At 37.3% G+C, this 17,347-nt stretch overlaps 1 protein-coding gene across 3 annotated transcripts in view; it reads left to right on the top strand.

Moving 5' to 3' along the window:
* LOC140526819 (vascular non-inflammatory molecule 3-like) overlaps positions 1 to 17,347 on the top strand; it is a 37,357-nt gene that overhangs the window by 13,093 nt on the left and 6,917 nt on the right. For 2 of the 3 annotated variants that reach the window (XM_072643362.1, XM_072643361.1), the window contains exons 2-4: positions 2,630 to 2,860; positions 3,304 to 3,434; positions 15,721 to 15,913. In XM_072643362.1, coding sequence (XP_072499463.1) covers positions 2,630 to 2,860; positions 3,304 to 3,434; positions 15,721 to 15,913 — 555 coding nt within the window. The remainder of the gene's footprint in view (positions 1 to 2,629; positions 2,861 to 3,303; positions 3,435 to 15,720; positions 15,914 to 17,347) is intronic. The other variant, XM_072643363.1, reaches the window with a different exon arrangement.

The following is a 17,347-nucleotide window of genomic DNA, read 5'->3' as shown; positions in this document are numbered from 1 at the left end:
TAAAACATCACTTTTTATAGCATAAGACTTTTCATTTACAAGTTAGTATTCTTCAGGCAAGGTTCATATCCAGCAGAATGAGGTCAATAGTACAAAATTCAGAAACTCTGACAGGAGTATGGAGTAAATAGATGAGGATCCAACAAAGGAGACTGAGAAGGAGCACTCAGATAGGAGGAGAACCAGGAGAGTGATGTTCCAGAATCCCAGAGAGAAGAGGAAGAAAGGATGTTCAATAGTGTCAATGGTTGCAGAGAGCTCAAGGAGACTGAGGTTTGAGAAGAGGCCATGGGCTTTGGCAACCAAGAAATCACTAGTAACTTTAGAGAGAGAAGTTTTAGTGGAATGATATTAGAAGCTAGATATTAGGGGTTCAGAAGAGATTGAAAGGAAAGAAATGACATCCAATGTAGATGGCCTTTTCAAGGAGTTTAGCCATAAAAGCAGAAGAGATATAGGATTATAGTTAGTGGTAATGGAAGGATCAAGTGAGAATTTTTTGAGGTTGAGAAAGACATGAGCATGTTTATAGGCTATAGGCAAGGAACCAATAGACAGGAAAAGATTGAAGTGATAGAGTAGGGATAACAAAGGGTACAATATGTTGGGGGAGATGTTATGGAATGGGATCATTTGTTCAGGTAGAGGGGTTTGACCTTGCAAGGAGTAGGGCTACCACTTCATATGAGGCAGGGGTGAAGGAGGAGAGACTGGCAGAAGACATCTGAGTGATATGAGAAAGAAGGGAGAAGTAGGAACTTTTGGTGAATAGTTTCATTGCTTTCTTCAAGGTTCTCAGTTAAGATGAGGGGAGAGGAAATTATGGGAAGTTTTAAAAGAGGTGAAAATGTTTAGAAGAGCTGCTGTGGAGAGTGGCGTGGTGAGTTGATAAGGAATGTGTAATAAGATTGTTTAGCAGCCTTGAGGACCCAGTTGAGGTTTTGTAACATAAATTTTTAGTGGACCCAGCCAGAACAACTGTGTAATTTTCTCCACCTTCATTCAAAAACATGCATTTAGGAGCAAAGACTATGGATGGTGGAGTGATCCAAGGCTGAAGCTAGGCAAGACACAATCAGCAATATGAGGGCCAGAGACTCAAGAGAAGAGAAAAGTGCAGAGTTCAACTGGTTCACCAAAAGATCAAGATGGTAAAAAGAGGAGAGAGTGGCAATTGTAGGGATGATGGCCTGAGAGAACTGAGGGGTAGGAGACTGGACATGCTAATATGAATGAATAGTAGAGTTTCATATGGGAAGGTACGGGGAGAGGTAGAAAGCCAATACGTTGTGGTCAGATGAGGCAATTTCAGAGTTCCTAAATAGAACACTTGGTGATGGAAAGGTCAAGACTGTGATCATTTTTGTGCAGTTGAGGTGTTATGCAGGATATGCCATGGGAAGTGAATTGATTGATGCACACTGCCTGGTTAACGTGTCTGAAGGAGCAATGATATGTATGCTGAAATCCTTTAGTATAAGGCCAGGAGTTGGAGAGGAAGAAAGGTTGTGGGCCAGGTATGGAACTCATTGAAGAAGGAGCTTGCTTCTAGTATATAGCAAGAATAGAAGCACTGATACTTCTTCCCAGCACTTTGGAGACATACTTTCCTTTATACCACCTCAGTTACTAGGAAAAGTTGGTTCAGATGTAATGTATTCTCTAGATAACATCAGTCCCAGTAAGTTCATGTCCAAAGGTGGCATTGCATTAGATAAGTCCGTTCTCAGATACCATTGGGAGGGGTGTGGAAGACTGTTTCTCTCTTCTTCTGGCATTGATGCTGGCTGGACTAGTTAGAAAATCCATAATAAACTTGACTCCTGGACTTCCTTGACCTCCGGTGATTTGCTTTCCTGACCTTTTAAAGCTAACAAGGTTCTAATTATCTTCTTTATCTAAAAATGAAAAAAACATTGACAAAAAGAACCATGACCCGTGTGTCACTAGTCACATGTTAGCCTTAGATAGGGCTCTTCTTCTCCCCCAATAGAATTGTATCTCATCTCTCACCTTCAGAATACCATCAGCAAGAAAGAGTCAACAGACATCAAACAAAGAGAGAGAAATCCAGCAAAGAAACAGAGAATAAACCAAAAGTGACTTTTGGATATGCCTGTAGCTGTAGCTAAACAACCATGGTCAATCAATTACAATTACTATATGATTGGTAGACCAGAACTAGGTACTTATTGTCTACATAAGCTTCGCCATCTTTCCAAGCATTTCAATGACACATCATCACAGTTTTCCTGGATGTAAGCTCCCTAGTATCATCAACATGAGGCATCACTTCAGCAGTTCTCTGAGCAATTCTTAAGCCCCATTCAGTGGCCGGTTCTCATTGCATAAGTACATTACTACTCTATTAATAAATATGAATTGGCTTCATTACTTACCCTTCAATAGTTCTGATTTGGGCTTGCAAAAATATAAAAAAGAATATTATGTATGTGTACTACCTGATTCTTCTCACTTCTTTTGGACATAATAGTTGTCTTGCACAACCTTCTTTCTTAATGTTGGATTGCATAATGTATTTACTGACATACCCACTAGCTGACAGTGACTCACCAGGTAGCTATTTTCCCATATATAAATACTCTGGTATTCATGATCTCTATTTCAGAGACACTCGACCTCAGCCATGGTTACTTCCTGCTTTCCCATTTGTGTGATAGCTTTGGCAGTCTGTGTCCTCAGTGTTGGTGCCTTGGATACATTCATTGCTGCTGTATATGAACATAATGTTATACTACCAAATAGGACAGAAACACCTGTTTCCCAGGAAGATGCCCTGTTGCTGATGAACAAGAACTTAGATGTTTTGGAGAAAGCAATCAAACTGGCTGCTGAAAAGGTATGGTTCCTTGCTGGGCAAGATGTTAAGACATAAAGAAAGTTGAAAGACCGTGCTTTTGTTTATATTGAGAAACTGCTTTGATTTTTATCAGATATAATAGGGACAGAAAGAACGTTGGATTGGGGGATTTGGGTTCAAATCCTGACTCTACTACTGGGAAAGTCTTTTAATATCTTTGGACCTATTCTGGTTTTTGAGAAGGTTGGATCAGATGATCTCCAAGTTTCCTTATAGTTTTATATCAATAATTCTGTCATCCTTCATGGATATTTGAACCTATGATTCTTGAGAACTAGGTTCAAGTGTTCTGATTAACAATATGTGTAACCTTGGAGAAATCATTAACTCTCTAGGCCTCTGGCTTTATAAGGTGATATATATAAGGGGATACATCATATTTTTATGGATCTAGCATTCTATGATTCCATTGTTTTGAGCAGGGTGCACAGATTATCGTGACTCCTGAAGACGGAATCTATGGCTGGGTTTTCTCAAGGGAAACCATTTACCCCTACCTAGAAGACATCCCAGACCCTCAAGTGAATTGGATTCCATGTACTGAACCAAACAGGTATTTTAATTATTGTTACTATCTGAACAAAGAAGATATAGTTCTGTAAAATGTACAGTGACTTTAAAGTAAATTTATTAACTCTGATTACACTGGAAGACCTGGGTTCAGGTCTTGCCTCTGACACTTACTGACACTTACTCTGACCTGTCCATTGAACCTCTCTATGCCCCAGGCAACTAAGACTAGAAGACTAAAAAGTAGATGCCAATCTGTACTAGTAAAGAGAGGTTCTTCACTGGTGGTTCCTTACACTATAGTAATCACCGGTCCAGTGCCATTCCATAATATTTACATATAATAAATTATAGATGATAAAGAGGAAGTATGGTATACTGAATAGAAAAGTATCACTGGAATCAGGAAGACTTGATTTTTGTCCTGCTATTGACACATACTAGCAGAATGTCGATGGACCACTTAACACCATTCCCTTTTACCCAGTACCTAGGCAGTTTCCTAACTTTGAGTTACAGAGGAGTTGAACTGCTGGAATCTATAACAGCGGACTCCACACTTATCATTGGTTCACTTCACCAACAAAATAATAGTTCCAAACCCCCACAAAAACTAATTTAAAAATATGCAAAATCTGAAGTATCTGTGTAATAGAATGTTGTACTCCCAATGTATCACAAGACAGGATAGCTTTATTCTTCAACTGTTCACCAAAAATATAAATCCTGACAGACAAGTTTGAAAGCTATTACCACACTGGTGAACTCTGTAATAGCTTCTGTTTGAATCTTTCACCTCCATAGCAGTGCTTTCCCAGCAGGGTTGGGAATTTAAGAAAATTGACCTTGTCACACCAGAGCTTATATCCACAGTACAGTGGGGACCCTCCTCCCAGTTTTAGGGCAGACAAGAGTGCTTATGTTCAGTCACAGATCAGAGAACAGGCCAGGAAAGTAGTAAACACCTCTCCTTAGATCATACCACCTAGGAAGAACTGAAAACTTACAGGTCCTTAGAAATATTTCTGAACCCAGGTGCACAAAATCCCAGAGGCTTGGGACAGAATGTCCCCCAACCTGGAAGTAAAGGCCTACTGTAACAAAGAGTTAAAAATCAAGTAATAAGCTGGTAAAATGAGCAAAGAACAGAAAAAAAATCTGACCACAGAAAGTTACTATGGTAACAAGGAAGATTAAAACACCCAGAAGATAATAAAGTCCAACATCTCCAAGAAAATTATGAATTGATCTCAGGCCATGGAAGGACTCAAAAGAAGATTTTGAAAACAAGTATGAGAGGTAGAGGAAAAATTGGGAAGAGAAATGAGAATGATGCAAGAAAATCACGAAAAATGAATCAACAACTTGGTTGAGGATATACAAAAAATATTCAAAAAAAGAACACCTCAAGAACAGGATAGACAAAATGGTAAAAGATGAGAACAATGCCTTAAAAAGTAGAATTGGCCAAATGGAAAAGGAGGTACAAAAGCACACTGAAGAAAATAATTCCTTAAAATTCAGAATTGGACAAATGAAAGCTAATGACTTTATGAAAAATCAAGAAACAACAAAATGAAACCAAAAGAATGAAAAAAATAGAAGACAATGTCAAATATCCCATTGGGAAAAAAAAAAACCAACCTGGATAACAGATCCAGGAGAGATCATTTAAAAATTATTGAACTACCAGAAAGCCATGATCAGAAAAAGAGCCTAGACATCATCTTTCTTTTTCTTTTTTTTTAAATTTATTTTTAACACAGTTTATAACAGATAAAGCAATTCAAACTTTTGGTCAGGTGATACATCTTTTTAAACCATTTGAAATATAGACCACAAAAGAATTTTTTTAAAACATTAACCAACTGAGACACAGATAATATTTATGTTGCTAACTTCACAAGCTCTTGACCTAATTTTCTCCACAGTATTACTAAGAATTAAAGGACCCTAACTTAATGTTGTTGGTCTAAAGTCCTATGCCTAATAGCTTAATTTTAGACTTGACCTTGGATGTTCCCCTACCCATAATCTATAATTGAATAGATCTGGTATTAAGCTCACAAACCTTTTGACTATAAGAAATTGCCACCAATAGTAAGGATGTTGCAAGGATACAATATCCCCCCAACTTCATGTCATCTCCAGGCAGGATTAGATTTTCCACTTGCATTCAGTCAGGCTTAAAGTCTTCCAGGTGTCAGTGGGGAAATTGAGTCAGGAGAATCCCACCTCAGCCCATGCTGAACAGCTGCTCTCCCACCCTTCCCTTGAGATCACCTATACAGTTCATACCAGAATCTCATCAGCTTACTGGCATCATGTATTGGAGGCTCAGATCACCTTTCTTGATTCCCATACCTGGATTTAGACTCAGAAGAACAGTCACTTAATAGTCCCATAGCATCTAAAAATGGCAAGTTCCAATGACCAGGTTTAAAATATGATTATAGTTTCACTTTGGCTAAGGAACATCTTTTGAGGCAAGTCTTAAGTGGCTTACATCTTTCTATACATGTTCTAGCTCCTGATTAAATGGCAATCATAAAATCAAATTTACCATTACAACCTTGACTATTTCCATCAATGCCAAATTTTACCTGAGGTTACCTTCCTCTAGGAAATTTAGACTGAAATTCTTTTCTCCAAACTAAAAATGTCATTGATATAGTCTCAGTAATTAATGCAGTCAATTGTTTTAATACTAATTGCTTTTGTCTCACTTTGTAACATGTACAATTTTTCTCCCCATCACTCCCCTCCCCTGCTTCTTAATACCTTGTATTCTGATTACTCCTTCCGTCAATGTACCCTCCCCTCCATCACACCCAACCCCTCTCCTATCCCCATCTTCTTTCTTTTCTTTCAGGGCAAGATAAATTTCCATATCCTTATCCCTGTAGTTCTTATTTCCCAATTATATGCAATTTCGTTGCTAATACTTTGAATTCCAACTTCTCTCCCTCCTCCCCTCCCTAGCCCCACTGAGAAGGGAAGCAATTCAATATAGACTAAATATGTGTTGTTTTGCGAAAGACTCCCATAGTAGTCATGTTGTGTAATACAAATTATGTTGCCCTCAGACCTACACTATCCCCCCTTATTGTCTCCCCTATAATTAACCTTGTCCCTTCTTGAAAGTGTTTATTTCTAGTGACTCCCTTCTCCCATTTGCTCTCCCTTCTAACATTCCCCTCACTCCACTTGTCGCCTCCTCTCCTACTTTTCTCTGGTGTGATATAAATTTTCATATCAAATTTAGTGAGCATGTTATTCTCTCTTTCAGCCACACATGGGGAGAGTAGCTCTATTTTCCCCCCTCTCCCCTTCTCCCTTATCTCCTCCACTGAATAAGATTTTTCTTATCTCTTTTATGAGTTATAGCCTGCCCCATTCCATTACTCCCTTTCTTTTCCTGGAATTTTCCTCCTTCACCCCTTATTTTTATTTTATTTTATTTTTTTTGTGTGTATGTGGATATCATCTCTTCTGATATAACACACCCTGTGCTCTCTATCTATCTAGGTGTATGTGTATGTGTGTGTGTGTGTGTGTGTGTGTGTGTGTGTGTGTGTGTATATGTGTAGGTACAATCTCTCCAACTACCCAAATACTGAGAAAAGATTCAAGAGTTAAAAATATTTTCTTTCCATGTAGTAATGCAAACAGTTCAGCTTTAGAGAGTCTTCTATGATTTTTCTTTTCTGTTTACCTTTTCATGCTTCTCTTGATTCTTGTCTTGGGAAGTCAGATTTTTAAGTACAGATCTGGTCTTTTCCTCAACATGAAATCTTCAAATTCGACTATATCACTGAATGACCATTTTTTTTTCCCTTGAAATATTATATTCAGATTTGCTGGCTAGGTGATTCTTGGCTTCAATCCCAGTTCCTTTGACTTCTGAAATATCCCACTCCAAGCCCTTTGATCCCTTAATGTTGAAGCTGCCAGATCCTGTATTATCCTGATTGTATTTTCACAGTGCTCAAATTGTTTCTTTCTAGCTGCTTGCAGTATTTTCTCCTTGATCTGGGAACTCTGAAATTTGGCCACAATATTCCTAGGAGTTTCTCTGTTCAAGTTTCTTTCAGGAGGTGAATGATGAATTCTTTCAATATCCATTTTGCCCTCTGATTCTATAACATCAGGCAGTTTTCCTTGATAATTTCTTGGAAGATAATGTCTAGGCTCTTTTTTTGATCATGGCTTTCAGAGAGTCCAATAATTTTTAAATTATTTCTCCTGGATCTATTTTCCAGGCCAGTTGTTTTTACAATGAGTTGTTTCACCTCATCTTCTATTTTTTCAAATTTTTGGTTTTGTTTACTAACTTCTTGGTTTAACTCATGGTCATTCATTTCCCTGGACTCAATTGTCTCTTTCAACGAATTATTATGTTCAAGTGAGCTTTTGAATCTTCTTCTCCATTTGGCTAATTCTGCTTTTTAAAACCTCCTTCTCCTCATTGGCTTTTGGGACCTCTTTTTCCAATTGAGTTAGCCTCTTTTTAAAGCTGTTATTTTCCTCAGCATTTTTTTGGTTTTCCTTTAGTAAGCTGTTAACTTGTTTTTTAAGGTCTTCTATTGCCTGAGCCCATTTTAAGTTCCCTTTGGAGGCAGAGGCCTTGAATTCCTCTGACAGTATGCCTTGTTCTTCCTCATCTGAAAGGATGGGGGGGAGACACCTGTTCTCCAAGAAAGCAACCTTCTATGGTCTTATTTTTTTCCCCTTTTCTGGGCATTTTCCTAGCCAGTTACTTGGCTTCTGAGTTTCCTCTCCATTACCACCTCACCTCCAGTTCCACCCAGCCAGCGCTTAGGGGCTGAGATTCAAATGCTGCTCCCAAGACTTAGGGGCTTTTGGCAGGGGTGGGGCTGCTATTCAGTGTGAGATTAAGTTCAGCTACTCAGGTTGGGGGCAGGGCCACCACACGGGGCTTAGTTCCCTCAGGGGGTTTATGAGGAGACCTTTAATAATGGATGTGGGCCACTGCCTGCTTTGGGAGGCCTTGTCCGCTGCTGCCTCTGCTGCTGCCTCCTGAGGGGACCTGAGTTATGGGGACACCCCGCTCCCCTCTCGGCCAGCCAAACTCGCTGACCTTTGGTGCCTGTGGGTTGAGGGACTTGTGCTGCTGCTGGAGATTCCATCCCTGAAGCCTGCTTGGATCTGCTCCTCTTGGTGTGGCATGGCCAAGGCAGGGCTGGGCTCTGCTCCAGATCCGGTGCATGACAGACCTTTCCCATAGATTTTTCAGGTCTCTCTGGAAGAGAAATTTCCTCCACTCCATTGTTCTGTGGCTTCTGCTGCTCTAGAATTTGTTGAGAGTTCTTCTTTACAGGTATTTTATGGGCTGTGGGGTAAGAGCTAAGCGTCTGTGCATCTTTCTACTCTGCCACCTTGGCTTCTCCTCCTAGACATCGTCTTTCAAGAAATTATCAAAGAAAACTTCCCTGATATTCTAGAACCAGAAAGTAAAATAGAAATTGAAAGAATCCACCAATTGCCTCCTGAAAGAGCTCCCAGAATGAAAACTCCTAGGAATGTTATAACCAAATTCCAGAGCTCTCAGATGAAGGAGAAAGTATTGTAAGCAGACAGAAAGAAACAATTCAAGTACTGTGGGAGCACAGTTAGGATAAAACAAGAATTAGCAGCTTCTACATTAAAGGATCAGCAGGATTGGAAAATGATATCCTGGAGGACAAAGGAGCTAGGATTACAACCAAGAATCATCACCTACCCAGCAAAACTCACTATAATCCTTCAGGGAAAACAAATGGACATTCAATGAGACAGAGGACTTTCAAGCATTCTTGATGAAAAGATCAGAGCTGAATAGAAAATTTGACTTTCATATACAAGATTCAAGAGCAGTATAAAAAGGTAAACAGGAGAGGGAAATCATAAGGGACTTACTAAGGTTAAATTGTTTACATTCCTACATGATAAGATGATACTTGTAACTTATAAGAATTTTCTCATTATTAGGGCAGATAGGAGGAATATATATAGACAGAGGACACACGTGTGAGCTGAATATGAAGGGATGATATCTAAAAACATAAAATTAAAGGGTGAGAGAGGAATGTACTGGGAGAAAGAGAAAGAAAGATATAGAATGGGGTAAATTATCTCCCATAAAAGAAACAAGAAAATAGGGGGAAGATGGAGGGAAATGAATGAACCTTATTCTCATCAGAATTGATTGTATGTGGGAATAGCATACGTGCTCAATTGGGTATAAAAATCTATCTTACCCTACAAGACAGAAGGAGAGGAAAAGGATAAGACAATAGGGGTTAAAAGAAGAGAGGGTAGATTGGAGGAGAGGGTAGTCTGAAGCAAAAACACTTTTGAGGAGGGATAGGGTGAAAGGAGAGACTAGAATAAATGAAGGGGAATATGATGGAGGGAAATGTAGTTAATTGTGAAAGAAATGTTGTAGAAGCAACTTTCTATGATAAAGATCTCATTTCTCAAACATAGAGAACTGAATCAATAAAAAAAAAAGTGCTATTCTCCAGTTGATAAATGATCAAAAACTATGAATGGTTTTCAGATGATGTAATCAAAGTTGTCTACATTCATATGAAATAAAATGTTCTAACTCACTATTGATTGGAAAAATGCAAATTAATACAAGTCTGAGGATGTACCTCATACCTATTAGATCAGGTATTTCCAATGGGATATTTGACATTGTCTTCTATTTTTTTTCATTCTTTTGGTTTCATTTTATTGTTTCTTCATTTCTCATAAAGTCATTAGCTTCCATTTGTCCAATTCTAAATTTTAAGGAATTATTTTCTTCAGGACAGAAAAGAAAAATTACAAATAGTGGAAGGGATGTGGAAAAAAATGGGGCATTAATGCACTGTTGGTAGAGTTCCGAACTGATTCAACCATTCTGTAGAACAATTTTGAACTGTGCCCAAAGATCTATAAAACCTTGCATACCCTTTGACCTAGCTATACCACTACTAGGTCTGTACCCAAAAAGAGATAAAAAAATAAAAAGGAAAAGACCTATTTGTGCAAAAGTATTTATAACATTTCTTTTCTGGGGGGCAAAGAATTAGAAACTGAGAGGATGTCCATAATTTAGGGGATGATGGCTGAATAAATCATGATATGTGATTATGGCAGAATACTATTGTGCTATAGAAAATGAGTGGGGTGCTTTCAGAAAAATCTGGAGAGACTTGCATGAGCTGATGCAAAGTAAAATGTATTGTGTATAAGGTAACAGCAATATTGTTAGATGATCAACTGTGAATGACTTAGTTATTCTCATCAATATAATAAGCCAAGACAATTCTGAAGGACTTATGGTAAAAAATGCTATCCATCCCCAGAGAAACAATTGATAATGTTTGACTACAGATTGAAGCATACTTTTTAAACTTTATTTATTTTTGTGAGGGTTTTTTGTCTATGTTTTCTTTCACAATATGACTATTATGGAGATGTTCTTCATGACTACACATGTATAACCCATATAAAATTGCTTGCCTTCTGAATGAGAGAGGTCAGGAGAAAGGAAGGGAGAGAATTTGGAACTCAATGTTTTAAAAATGAATGTTAAAATTGTTCTTACATATAACTAGGGAAAGTAAAATACTAAATTTAAAAGATACAAAAAGAAATACAAAAATCTAAGTTGCCTTTTGGACAACTCTTTTGTTCTTCCTCTGGAATTTTTCCAAATTATTTCCTTTTTTGTCTTGAAAATTAATGCTTTATTACTTTCACTTTTTGTTTTTTTTCTTTTGTTCTATTCCTTCTTTTACAAGAAGTTTCTATTGGAAACAATAGGTGGTGCAGTGGATAGAGCACCAATGCAGGAGTCAGGAGGACCTGAGTTCGAATCTCACCTCAGACACTTGACACTCACTAGCTGTGTGACGTTGGGCAAATCACTTAACCCCAATTGCCTCATCCTGGATCATCTCCAGTCATCTTGATGAATATCTGGTCACTGGATTCAGATGGCTCTGGAGGAGAAGTGAGGCTGGTGACCTGCATAGCCCTCCCTCATTCAAAACAAAGTCAAGTGCAAGTCATGTCATCATTTCTCTGATGGCATGGTCTTCTTCGGCAACAAAGAACAAACACACACACATTGTGGAAACATACTTTACATGATTGTGCATGTAGGACATATATCACATTGCTTGATGTCTTGGGGAGCAGAGAGGGAGAAAAATTTGGAACTCAAAATCTTTAAAAAAAATGAATGTTGAAAACTATCCATACATATAATTGGAAATATGTAATACTATTAAATAAAAAAGAAATCAGGATTCATTCACACAAATGTTCTTGACTCACTGAATCAAATTTTTTATAATCTGAATATTATATGACATGTCATCTTTTACAGAGGAAGATGGAACATACACACAGGAAAAGAACTTTCTACTTTGACAATGAATGTTTTATTACATTCAGGATCAAAATTTATTATAAACAAACTTGTTACGCACAAAATTTTTTTTTAAATCCCACTGATGCAAGTGGATTTTTAATATACAAAAGCTCTTTGAATCTGTCTGGCTTCTGATTAATTTACAGACATTTTAATGTTATTAATGCATACCTTTTTTCATTGAACAAATGTTTTATACTTACAAAGCGTGAAGCAGATGCCAATCTGTACTAGTAGATGGAGTTTCCTCATTGGTAGTTCTTTATACTATAGTAATGACAGGTCCAGTGCCATTCCATAATATTTTTATATAACAAATCATAAATGATAAGTGATTTATATGTCAAAATAAAAAATGTTTTTTTTTTATTTTTAAAGTAGTACTTTTAATAGAAGGAACTAAGTCTGTTTATCTGTCCACTGAGGTTATTGTCATCATTGATAGGATCTTTATAGGAATATTCTGCTTCGAATAAACCAGTACAGTAATTTATACTAAAAATTGCATTTGCCAAGCACTATTTACTAACTTTGCAAAGACTTTGTGACACTTACCCTTTGAACAGCAAATTTCTTTAGTGCCTTTAAAATGTGACTATTCAGAAACCACTTATCAGGAACACCTGTGAATAAAATCAAGTTCAAATGTTGAATTTGGTTACTTGGTACTCGCTATCTCCTGAAAATTAGTCTAGAACTAACAGAGTAGAGAGCCAGTGAGACTTTCATAACCCTGACCCTCTGTGTTGGTCTCTGAACAGAATTCACTGGATGTTGCAAGTATTTTGTTATCAGACCATGTGATGGCAGTACTCAGCTGGTTGTTGGAGCCTTTCCCAGTGTAGAGAGCATTCACTGTATACTTTGACTGTGATTCAGAAGGATTCATGGTCCTGAATTTTTCTCATTTCCCTAAATTGATAAACCAGAAAGCTGATATGACTGATATAACTGAATGCTGATGATGATCATCTATAATTACACAAGGTGTTACAGTTACAAAGTATTTACTTATGTTATTTCATTAGATCACCAAAATAGACCTGTGAGATAAGCTTCACAAGTATTATTATCCCTATTTTTAGATGAAAACCATTGAAGATCTGAAGAGTGAAGTCAATTTTCCAAGGTTACACCTAAATAAGTGAAAAAGCCAGGATATGAACCCAAATCTTCTGACTCAAAATTCAATTCTCTTGCTACATTTTTCTGTGTATTATTTCATCTGAAAGAGAAAGGTAGGAGGGAGATTTACTAAAGGACTGCATTATAAAGAAGAATTACTGTACAAAGAATGCCATCCAACTCTTCCTAATTTCTAATGAGAAGAGTTCATTTAGGAAAAAAATAGTGTTCAAAGAAGGATTTAAATGTAGCTTGGAGTAGAGGAAAAAAAATGCCAGAGTTCAAATTTTGGCCTTAATGTTGACTCCTTGAAAGTCCTTCAGCATGTCACTTAAATTCTCTGAAGAATTTCCTCATCAGCAAAATGAATGAGATTAGATTTGAAGACCTCTTCCCATTCTAAATCTACTAATTATCTTTGAAGTGGAGGACCAGAGGACTCAGGAAGTACAAAGAAGAATTTCAGAGTCAGAAGGAAATCAGTGATCATGTTGTCTGAGACAAAACCCTCTACAACATATCTGCCAAGAAGTGATTCAGCTTCAAAATGTATCTAAGTGTACGACAACATAGTCCAGTGGACCGAGTTGTGGACTTTGAGTCAGGAAAATCTGGATTCAAATCCTGCCTTAGATATCTACTAGCTATCTGACTGTAGAAAAGTCACTGACCCTCTTTGGGCTTCAGATTATCATCCGTAAAATGGGAGAATGGAACTTAGGGGGCCTTTCAACTTCCTTTCCAGCTCTTAATCTATTCTATTATGATCTGATGATCATTGCTTCCAGAGAAGGAAGCAGTGATTACAAAGCGCTTCATCAAGAGCACATTATACCAGAATTGCCTTATTATCATTTTGATACTAGACTGATAGATCAGGAGAGTACTCTGAATATAGTTTGCAATGATCTTAGCAAGGATTTGGAGCTGGCTGAATGGTTGAACTCAAAGAGTAGATATTAATGGTTCCATGTCAGCTTGAAAAAGAGTTCTTCTGTGGTGTTTCTCAGGAATATGTCAATAATCAACAATTGATAAACATTTATTAAGTACCTACCATGTGCTAGGTATTGTATTAAGGAGTGGGGATACAAATATGAAAAAAGAAAGATAGTTCCTGCCCTTAAGGCATTTATAGTATAAGGGGTAAAGACTGAAGGGAAGCTGAAAAGATCATGGCAGGCAGGGGAAGGCAGGGGACATGAAGTCATGACAGAGAAATCAGAAAGTCCAAAAGTAGTACATTCAGAACATGTGCTTAACCCTATTCTATTTAAAACATTTATCAATGATTGGGATAAAGGCATAAAAACAATTCAGATGGTTTAAACCTGGGCGATATAGCTATTGTCAGGATACAAACACATCTTGATGGATTAGAGCATTGGGATGAATTTGATAAGATTAATTTTTTTTTAAAAATGATTTTTATCATATACTTAAACATCATTGAACATGAAAATATAGAATTTAGTCAAAATTAATGTAAGGTTTTGCATTGAGGTTAAAAAAATCAACTTCACAAATATAAGATGGGAAAATAATGGCTAGACAGAAGCTTTGCTGAAATAAGATCTGGGAGTTTTAATGAATTACAGGCTTTCAAGCAATCAACATTGTGATATACTGCACAAAAAACCTCTAATGTTCTCTTACGCTACAATAAAGGAGGAGTTCAGGACTAGAGAGAAAAAAAGGCTTAGGGGGCACATGGTAGCTGCCTTTAAATTTTTGAGGGCAGTCACATGGAAAAAAATTATTCAATTGGCTTTGCTTGGACCAGAGGTCAGTATTGGGAGAAACAGGTGGAAGATCTGTAGGTACAAATTTAGGATAGATGTCAGAAAAGACTTCTAAACAATTAGAACTCTTGAAAAATGTAATAGGATCCTTCAGGAGGGAGTAGCTTGTACCTCACTGGAGATCTTCAAGTTGGATGACCAATTATTGAATATGTTATAGAAGAGAATGTTGTTTGAGAGGTTGTATTGTGTACTCTCTGAGGTTCCCGTTATCTCTCACATTCATCGCTCTATAATAATAACATTGATTTTTGAGAGAATTGGGGTCACAACAAAGAGGGATCATGTACAGCATTTATGCTATTTTGACAGATGTGAAATTCTTATGCCAGCACAAGATGAACTAGAACAAAAATATTTGACTTGGATCAACATAACTCATCTATTTTGTGATGACAGGATTAGAATTCAAATCTCTGGGCTTCCAATCTACTTATCTCACCAGAATACAAAGGTTTAATAGTGATGATGGCTATGCTGAGCCATTTATTCTGTTTTCTGTTCTTGCGTTGTTATAATGCACATTTGATTTTTGTAGGTGTACAGGTTATTTGGGTATAAAAAAAAATACTTTCAGTTTGGTACCATAACTAAAATTCTAGGCCCTGCCTTTGGTTGCCGTCATGGACCATATTAAGAGAAAATGCTATTTATCTTTTCACCTAAAAAAAAAAAAAAGACACATTTCATTTCAGTTCTACCTGGTTACACTCTAAAGTTTCACTCTTGGATTATTAAAGTAGACTACAGTTAATGGAAAGGTAAATGTCAGTAAGAGTCTTTAAGAGAGTGTTCATATTATCATGAGTTTAGAACAGGAAGGCTCAGAGAGAGGTTAAGTGACTTATTTTCCAATACATATTCTCCACTAACTTTGGTGACTCTTAGGCTGTTAAGATGTAATACTTTTTATGTAGGCTCAACAAAGCAGTTATCTAAAGAAACAACTGTTGAATTCAAACTTGAACTAGATTTGGCCGCGCACCAGTGCAAAAGAGACTCAGCTGCTTGGCCAGAGAGAACTCTATCTTTGTAGTGGCAAATATGGGAGACAAGAAAGAATGTGATTCCAGTGACTCCAACTGCCCACCAGATGGCCGGTACCAATACAACACTGATGTGGTGTTTGATTCAGAAGGGAAACTAGTGGCCCGATACCATAAGGTGAGGTGTAATTTTGTACAGTAAAATAATTAACATTCATTTCCTATTGATTAAATTCCTTATTTGAAAGAGATAAAGATTGAAATCTATATAGCATCACGCAAAGGTTCTGATCATTGATAAGAGAGATCTGGGAGATACTTAAATTGGGTTTAATAATAGGATTTCTGGGCTTTTTGTAACCTATGGGAAGGAAGTAGAATTACTGTATTACATAGGCCACCCCATCCAACATCTTTAAGACAGTATAACCCAAAGTGAAAACCAGCTAATGTGTACATTATTCAGACCCCATCCTCCCAAAAAATATCTCAGATATTGATTAAAAGGAGAGATTATTCACTGTCAGTGTCAGATTTGCATAAACATAGTAAAACACTAGCACTAATGCTATTGTCATTCTTCATATAATAGGCAGAGTGCTTTTTAATGAGAAGATATGAAGAGTAACCAGTTAGCTTCACAAAATTCTAACCAGCATTTTCCATGCTAGGAGCAAGCTTCCAAAAATCGACTTGAGGCAAATTTCTTAAAATGTATACCTGGGAGGAACAGGATGAAAACATGATCAAATCAATTTTGAACACAAATTCTATTGTGAATTGGGAAACAAACACCCTAAGACCCAAGACCATTCCACTTTTAAATGTTGGGTGAAGGGAAAGAGTTTCTCTAGCAGAGGAGTCATGTAATCTGGTCATTTCCTATTTTAAGAAATAGTTCTTACTAATTTTATATTAAACAGTGGTTTCTATGCTTCTGAAGGAGTGTAAATGCTATCAGTACTCTCTAATCTTTAGCATACTGGGCCAAAGACCTGATTGCCTAGCCCAGGGATGGAGAACCTAAAGCCTCAAGGCCACATGTGGCCCCCTAGGTCCTCAAGTGTGGCCCTTTGACCAAATTCAAACTTCACAGAACAAATGACCTCAGTAAAAGGATTTGTTCTGTAAAACTTGGACTCACTCAAAAGGTGGCATCCAAGAACCTAGAAGGCTACATGTGGTCTCAAGACCACAGGTTCCCCACTCCGGGGCCCTAGCCTTAGCTACTGGACTAGAAAATAATGAAATTCAATATATGAACATGCACAACTTTGAAGAGGAATGAAATGATCAGTCCTATACTTACTTTGTTAGCTGAGGAGAGGATGGGTTGATATAGGGATACACCTGAGGTAGGGAGACTAAGCAGAAGGCTACTACAATAATGTTAGTGAGGAGGGTATTCACCATTATGATGGCAGTGTGAATGGAGAGAAGGGGACTTACACAAGAGATATAAGTAGAAATACCCATGCAAGATAAAGATATAAGAGATACAGGTAGAAGTGCTGAAATTCACTTAGGCAGAAGAAATACCACGTAAAATTTCCTTTCATTAGTGTATACCAGCTTTATACAACTCTCTTGACCCATGTATGAAGGAAACATT

This window comes from Notamacropus eugenii, chromosome 2, assembly GCF_028372415.1.
Source record: "Notamacropus eugenii isolate mMacEug1 chromosome 2, mMacEug1.pri_v2, whole genome shotgun sequence".
Classification (NCBI taxonomy): domain Eukaryota; kingdom Metazoa; phylum Chordata; class Mammalia; order Diprotodontia; family Macropodidae; genus Notamacropus; species Notamacropus eugenii.
Note: the sequence above shows the minus strand (reverse complement) of the source record. Positions and strands in the feature narration are given on the sequence as shown.